Source organism: Sebastes fasciatus, chromosome 10, assembly GCF_043250625.1.
Source record: "Sebastes fasciatus isolate fSebFas1 chromosome 10, fSebFas1.pri, whole genome shotgun sequence".
Classification (NCBI taxonomy): Eukaryota; Metazoa; Chordata; class Actinopteri; order Perciformes; family Sebastidae; genus Sebastes; species Sebastes fasciatus.
The window spans coordinates 34459193-34468004 of NC_133804.1; the positions used below are offsets into that span (position 1 = coordinate 34459193).

General features: G+C 36.7%; 1 protein-coding gene across 1 annotated transcript; it reads left to right on the plus strand.

Annotated features, from left to right (window-relative positions):
- Positions 1-1847: 1847 nt before the first annotated feature.
- ltc4s (leukotriene C4 synthase) lies at positions 1848-6320 on the plus strand. The gene is made up of 5 exons (XM_074647683.1): positions 1848-2187; positions 3427-3526; positions 4403-4473; positions 4599-4680; positions 5276-6320. Exons 1-5 carry the CDS (start codon positions 2130-2132, stop codon positions 5415-5417), a joined length of 453 nt encoding a protein of 150 aa, XP_074503784.1. The 5' UTR covers positions 1848-2129; the 3' UTR covers positions 5418-6320.
- Positions 6321-8812: the final 2492 nt, after the last annotated feature.

Genomic DNA, 8812 nt, shown 5'->3' on the forward strand with positions numbered 1-8812 from the left:
CGACAGGTCACTCATTAACCTGGTTAACTGTTTAAACTGACGACAGGTCACTCATTAACCTGGTTAACTGTTTAAACAGGTCACTCATTAACCTAGTTAACTGTTTAAACTGACGACAGGTCACTCATTAACCTAGTTAACTGTTTATACTGACGACAGGTCACTCATTAACCTGGTTAACTGTTTAAACAGGTCACTCATTAACCTAGTTAACTGTTTAAACTGACGACAGGTCACTCATTAACCTGGTTAACTGTTTAAACTGGTCACTCATTAACCTGGTTAACTGTTTAAACTGGTCACTCATTAACCTGGTTAACTGTTTAAACTGACGACAGGTCACTCATTAACCTGGTTAACTGTTTAAACAGGTCACTCATTAACCTAGTTAACTGTTTAAACTGGTCACTCATTAACCTGGTTAACTGTTTAAACTGGTCACTCATTAACCTAGTTAACTGTTTAAACTGACGACAGGTCACTCATTAACCTAGTTAACTGTTTATACTGACGACAGGTCACTCATTTACCTGGTTAACTGTTTAAACAGGTCACTCATTAACCTAGTTAACTGTTTATACTGACGACAGGTCACTCATTAACCTGGTTAACTGTTTAAACAGGTCACTCATTAACCTGGTTAACTGTTTAAACAGGTCACTCATTAACCTAGTTAACTGTTTAAACTGACGACAGGTCACTCATTAACCTGGTTAACTGTTTAAACTGGTCACTCATTAACCTGGTTAACTGTTTAAACTGACGACAGGTCACTCATTAACCTGGTTAACTGTTTAAACTGGTCACTCATTAACCTGGTTAACTGTTTAAACTGGTCACTCATTAACCTGGTTAACTGTTTAAACTGGTCACTCATTAACCTGGTTAACTGTTTAAACTGGTCACTCATTAACCTGGTTAACTGTTTAAACTGACGACAGGTCACTCATTAACCTGGTTAACTGTTTAAACTGGTCACTCATTAACCTGGTTAACTGTTTAAACTGGTCACTCATTAACCTGGTTAACTGTTTAAACTGGTCACTCATTAACCTGGTTAACTGTTTAAACTGACGACAGGTCACTCATTAACCTGGTTAACTGTTTAAACAGGTCACTCATTAACCTAGTTAACTGTTTAAACTGACGACAGGTCACTCATTAACCTGGTTAACTGTTTAAACAGGTCACTCATTAACCTAGTTAACTGTTTAAACTGACGACAGGTCACTCATTAACCTAGTTAACTGTTTAAACTGACGACAGGTCACTCATTAACCTGGTTAACTGTTTAAACTGGTCACTCATTAACCTGGTTAACTGTTTAAACTGGTCACTCATTAACCTGGTTAACTGTTTAAACTGGTCACTCATTAACCTAGTTAACTGTTTAAACAGGTCACTCATTAACCTAGTTAACTGTTTAAACTGACGACAGGTCACTCATTAACCTGGTTAACTGTTTAAACTGGTCACTCATTAACCTGGTTAACTGTTTAAACTGGTCACTCATTAACCTAGTTAACTGTTTAAACTGGTCACTCATTAACCTGGTTAACTGTTTAAACTGGTCACTCATTAACCTGGTTAACTGTTTAAACTGACGACAGGTCACTCATTAACCTGGTTAACTGTTTAAACTGACGACAGGTCACTCATTAACCTGGTTAACTGTTTAAACAGGTCACTCATTAACCTAGTTAACTGTTAAAACAGGTCACTCATTAACCTGGTTAACTGTTTAAACTGGTCACTCATTAACCTGGTTAACTGTTTAAACTGACGACAGGTCACTCATTAACCTGGTTAACTGTTTAAACTGACGACAGGTCACTCATTAACCTGGTTAACTGTTTAAACTGGTCACTCATTAACCTGGTTAACTGTTTAAACTGGTCACTCATTAACCTGGTTAACTGTTTAAACTGGTCACTCATTAACCTGGTTAACTGTCAGTCAGTGTTAGCCCCGCCCCCAGCAGGTGTGCTCTCTCTCGCTCTCTCGCTCTCTCTCTCTCTCTCTCTCTGTGTTACCTGTGTCTCTGTTACCTGTCTGCTCTCTGTGGTCACTCTGTTATTGTCTGACCGTGTTTCAGTTCAGTCTCTCTGTCTCGTCGTCTCGCTGCTGAGATGTCAGAGGAGGCGGTCAGCCTCGCCGCTGTGACCGTGCTGGGCGTCCTGCAGCAAGGTAAGAGAGCATGCTGGGTAATATGATAGCAGACTGACTGAACTGGTTTAATTTGAAGAAAGATGAATGGAGTCTGGTTGTATTTCAATCTGTCCTCAATATACAGGTTTCATTATATATGATGCCAGAGTGTTTAAATTACTCCTCTCATTTCATACATTTATAAAGTAAAATGTACATTAAGTGCTTGAAGTAAAAGTATTCACTGTAAAGTACAATGTACTTAAGTAGTATAGTAGTAGTATATAGTGAAAGTATTAATTTTGGAGTAAAATGTCCTAAACATAGTAAAAGTATTTCATTGTCAAGTACAATGTACTTAAAGTACTTAAATTAAAAGTATTCATTTTGAAGTAAAATGTCCTAAACATAGTTAAAGTAAAATAATTAATTGTCAAGTACGATGTACTTTAAGTACTTAAATTAAAAGTATTCATTTTGAATTCAAATGTACTTAAAGTAAAAGTATTCATAGTCAAGTACAATATACTTAAAGTACTTAAGTAGTATAGTAGTAGTATATAGTAAAAGTATTAATTTTGAAGTAAAATTTCCTAAACATAGTTAAAGTAAAATAATTAATTGTCAAGTACGATGTACTTAAAGTACATAAAGTAAAAGTATTCATTGTCAAGTACAATATACTTAATGTACTTATATTAAAAGTATCAATTTTGAAGTAAAATGTCCTAAACATAGTTAAAGTAAAAGTATTCATTGTCACGTACAATGTACTTAAAGTACTTAAAGTATAAGATTCAATGTGAAGTAAAATGTACTTATAAAGTCAAATGTACTGAAAGTACTTAATGTACACGTCGCTGTCACCGTGTCGGGCATCCTGCAGCGAGCTCAGAGAGCATGCTGGGTAATATGAGAGCAGACTGACTGAACTGGTTTAATTTGAAGAAAGATGAATGTCTGGTTTTATTTCAATCTGTCCTCAATATACATATTTCACTATATACGATGCCAGAGTGTTTAAATTACTCATTTCATAGACTTTAGTTTTTGTCTCTTCTTTACTGTTGATTCATGTTTTTATTATTTCACTATATTTTGTGTTACTGTAATCGTCCGTCTGCTTCGACCTTTTCATCTTTTATTATTAGTAATGAGTTTGTTTTAAAAAAACAACTTTGCATTTACTACAAACACAGAGTGACCTTTGGTCTGGGCAGACAGCTGCTGTATGAATGAATCTGATTAAATATGATTTATGATTTGTGTTTGTTTCAGCCTATTTCTCTCTGCAGGTGATCTACGCCAGGAGGAAGTACTCGGTGTCTCCGCCCGCCACCGCCGGACCCCCGGAGTTTGAGCGGATCTTCAGAGCTCAGTCAGTCTTTATCCTCAATTATTTCTTCCACAGTTCATTAAAATCTGCAGCAGATTAACAAGATTAACAATCCAACTAAAGATTGTTTTCTATTTAATTGTTTAGTCCAGCAGTCCCCCCCCCCCCCCCGAAGTCTGTGAAGTAATACTCAAATATTTGACCTACTTTAAAGGCTGGACACTCCTGGTGTCAAAAAACAAGGACACGATATCCATTTCAAGTTCCCAGCGCTGATAGTTTCATCTGCTTTATATTAAACACAAATAATTCAGTTTAAAAAATAACATTTAAATTAGAAATATTCACATTAAAAGAAGCTGGAACTTCATAAATTAGTTCAAATTAGAAGTCCTTAATCAGAAAAGATTGAATTAGATGGAAAGTGAAAGGAGTCTGGTTGTATTTCAAACTGCCCTCACATCAGATTAGTTTCATCTTTAGAGATGTTTTTAGTGGTGAAATATATTCCTAGATGCTCATATATGATGTGAAGTGTATCCTGATGCTCAATAAATGTTCAGTAAATTATTTTAAAACTTTTTTTTAAACTTACTTCTCTAAGTGTGCAATATGTTTTCAATGAGATTTACCTGTTTAACTGAAATGCAATGACTGTAAACATGCAAATTCATCTCAAATCATATTGAATATAAGATAATAACTATAGTTTAGAGGACAGAGATCAGCCTCTTTCTTGATGCTCCCACCAGAGGGCACTAGAGACTAAATAAATTCACATTCACAGCACTGATACAGTATACAGTATACTGTACTGTAGGTATACAGTATACTGTATGTATGTATTACGTAAAAGTATTCATTGTGTGAATTCAGGAAGGTTCAACCATCAGACTGAGTGTCTCTCTGTGTTTTCAGAGCCAACTGTTCCGAGTATTTCCCGATCTTCCTCACTGTCCTGTGGACGTCCGGAGTCTTCTTCAGTCCAGGTGATCGGATAGAAACCAAACTCACCTGGATCAGTCTCAGTCTCAGTGTGTTCTTCAGCTGGATATGAATGAATGTGATTATAGATTATAGATTATAGATTATAAATGGATCGTTTGTGTTTCAGGTGTGTCTTCGGTCTGCGGTCTGCTCTACCTGTATGGACGCCTCCGATACTTCCGTGGTTATTCACAGTCGGCTCAGGAACGGTACGAGACAACTACACACCTGTTCACCTGTCTGATGTTTATTCTAAATTATTTTATGATTTAATAACAGAACATAACTACATGGACGTTGGTTTGGATTCATTCTTACTTTCAGGGCTTTATAATCAAAGTTAGATAATAAAATGCACAGTTGGTTGGTTGGTTGGGTTGCTTGGGTTGGTTGGTTGGTTGGTTGGTTGGTTGGGTTGCTTGGGTTGGTTGGTTGGTTGGTTGGGTTGCTTGGGTTGGTTGGTTGGTTGGTTGGGTTGCCTGGTTGGTTGGTTGGTTCTTGGGTTGGTTGGTTGGTTGGTTGGTTGGTTGGTTGGTTGGGTTGATTGGTTGGTTGGTTGGGTTGCCTGGGATGGTTGGTTGGTTGGTTGGTTGGTTGGTTGGCTGGTTGGTTGGTTGTTTGGTTGGGTTGGTGGGTTGGTTGGTTGGTTGGTTGGTTGGTTAGTTGGGTTGATTGGTTGGTTGGTTGGTTGTTTGGTTGGTTGGATGGTTGACTGATTGGTTGGCTGGTTAATTGACAGATTGATTGATTGATTGATTGATTGATTGATTGATTGATTGATTGATTATCCGTCTCCCTCTGCAGGTTGGCTCCTATGTACTTCAGCGCTCAGGTTCTGTGGGTTCTGATCGGGTTCTCGTGTCTCGGCGTGTTCCTCACGTTCTGCAGAGTTTACCTGAAGGTGGACCTGCTGCACGGGCTCAGCTCTGCCCTCAGCCTGGTCTGAAGGAGCTGGTGACTCTCAGGGGTCAAAGGTCAGACGTCACAGGAGAGAAACTGGGCCTTTTTTCTTTTTTTTTTAAATTTGTGATAATAAAATGATATTAAAACTCTTAACAGGTCATTTGTTTTCTCCTCAATAATGAATGATAATTATAAATGTCTGTTCTTTTTATATGCTGTGAAATGGTCTATAAATTGTATATTTGTGACATCACAGATGTACAGAAATCCTGACGGCTTTTATACAGAACATAAACCTGCTTTATAATGAAAAAGACATGAAAATCTCACTTTTCACTACATGGGACCTTTAAGTTAATAGAATATCAGTTGATTCCAGTAAATTCCTGTCTGATGTTTTACAGTGAACTTTCACTGTGGTCAGAGGTGGATTGTGGGTAAATAGTTGTTGCACAATGAAGTGGCATCTATTAATAGAGCCGCCTGGTGAGTTTATATCGAGATCTACATGAACAAACACACACGCATCGGTTCACGTGTGGAATGTGTATTTGTGTGTATTTTTAGCGTGTGCTCGTCGTCGCCGACGGCAACAGTTGTTGTTTTCAGAATAACTTTCCATCCAACAACAACAGCTGCTTTACTTTCTGTCGCCGCGGCGACAACGTGCATGACATCATGACGTCATGACATCACACTCATCACATACATCACATACTACATACAAGAGTACAAGTATTTGATATTCTTCTGTCTGTTTGAGGTGATAAACGAGTCGATGTTTCACTAGACCAGCGGTCAGCAACCTGCGGCTCCCTGTGGACTTTTAAAAATGGAAATGAAAAACTGTTTTTGTTTACATATTGATTTCTATTTATCATTGTTGTAGGTCTATGGTACGATGGTACGACGGAGTGTTAGGGCCACATTGAGGAAAAAAAAGATCTGAGATTTAGAGAATAAAGTCATAATATTATAAAGTAGTAATTTTACGTGTTATTTTCTTTTTTTCTCGTAAAGTTCTGACTTTTTTCATAATATTACACAATGATCAAATACAAAAACAAATCCATCCGTTTGTTTTCCAGCTGCTCCAACTTCCTGTTTCCTACCTGATCCAATTAAGAGCTCAAAGCTGATTGGCTGATGCAGTTCACCTGTCAGCCGTTAATCTGATCAGCTGTGAAAACAGAAAGATTAAACGGAGTCTTTCAGAGGAGAGAAGTGAGTTTACCTGAAGCCGGAACCACGAACACAACTAATAAACCTGATTAATGAATTTACAGAAGAGCTCGTCTTAACGAACCGTGACATCATCGGCACTTTTCTCCGTGTTGTGATGTCACTAACTGGATCTTTCAGAGTGTCCCTGTCAATATTTAACATGTGCATTTATCCCCCCCCCCCACTCAATAAAAACACGAGTAGCAGAGGACTTGTATTTTTAAATAGTTACTGGATGTAACTCCAGTTCTATGAGTACGTGCGTCTAGAGTCTAGAAGGTATCCTGCAAATCTACAAGAACTTGCATTAACACTCGCAAGACTCGCTGCCTGCCGACCTTTCCTGACCTCAACCATTCGAGGTCAGTGCCTAACCTGAACCAGCTCGCAAGAGTTTCATAATGTGTGCGTTTCCCTCTAGCCATGATGACCCTCTAACGGGCTTCGCTACTGGGCGCCAAGGCGGAACGACTTATTTCACACATTTTTTTGGCCTTTCTTCGGCCCTTTTTCAAACACTTTTCCGCCATTGTTTTGGACATTTTTCTGACATTAATTTGACATTTTTTGGCCTTTTTTCTGACATTTTTCTGACTTTTGTTTCAGACATATGTCAGACATTTCTTCAACCATCGGTCTTTCTTTGGTAATTTCTTTAACTTTTTTTCAGGCTTATTTTCTTATATTTTTTCTGATATTTTCAAACTTTTTTTGGACATATGTCGGAATTTTCTTCAGACATTTTTCAGCCTTTTTTTTTTTTTTACATTTTTGGGAATTTTTTTTCAGAATTCTTTTCAGACTTTTCTTCTGCCTCTCTTCAGCCGTAGTCTACATTTAGATAAAACACTGAACCAACAGAATCGGTGTTGTAAATGAACAACTCACTGGTTAACTGGTTTATTAAACTGGTTTATTAAACTGGTTAAAACCTCTGACACTGAGTGGATGATGAGCAGCTTTAAACTGAAATGTTGACGTTGTTCTTCCAGTAAGACAAAGTTAATCATCTCACCTGCAGACTGGGAGGCTGATTAACTCGATGTGTGTGTGTGTGTGTGTGTGTGTGTGTTTGGTCCTCACAAGAACATAAAGACGACAAACCTCCTCCACAGTCGTCAGAGTTGAAGTGTGAATGTTGTTTTATGGGCTTAAACAGAAAATCCTGCAGAGCTCAGCGGGACAATAAATCTGCAGCTTCGCCCTCAAACTACAACCAAAAACTACAGCTGCCATTTTTAATTTATACTAATAGTGTGTTACTTTACCATGCAGAGTTTATTACATGTGACACACATTAGGAACGGGTCAACTTTAAGATCTCAATAAAACACGGTTGTTATGTCGTAATCATTATATTTCTAATGATTACAACATTTAACTGATGAGAGTCACCGTAAGAAAAAGTTTCTCTTATAATCAAGAAGAAGAAATTACATCAAACTGTGACGACACGCTGAACGCCAGATTTTAAATGACATTAAGCAGCATAATAACGTCTACAGTCTCTGTGTTTAATATCGGCACTAATCAGGAATGTTCTCCACATCAATAAACAGTTCATGCTCATAAATATCATGAAATGTGGGATTTTTTTGTCACTATTTAAAGTTTGTGGGGGTTTTCAGGCCGGTTCGTCACAGTGACCATGACGCTGACATCACAGACCCGCTACTGCTCATGTCACATGATCTGATGTATAAGCAATCAATATTTGTATGATTTTGTTTTCATTTGGCAAACAATATAATTTACCATCCAGTAAAGTATTGTACTTTTTTTTTGCTTCTTACCTTTGTTTTTTTTGCTCTGAACTGTTGTAACAGTAAAATGAGCCCCTTGGATGAAGTCCTATATCTATCTATTTATTATTACTTTTTTATTTTAATTTATTTTCAAGTTTGAAATTCACTTTCACAATTCAACAAATTTTTTTTTTGTTTATTTAACTAATTTATTTTGCATTATTACAATTATTTTTTTCATTTAGTTTTGTTGTTTTTAATGCAAATATAAAACTCACTGTATTATTCTGTTTTATTTTTATTTACCTTTTAATCTTATTTTAAATAATTATCACATTTTAATTTTCTAAAATTCACCAAATTATTTTATTTGAGTTTTTATTACTTTTAATTACTATAATTTTGTAATTATTAAACTTGTAGTTTTCATTTAGCTGTTTGTTTTTAATGCAAATAAAAAACTATTATT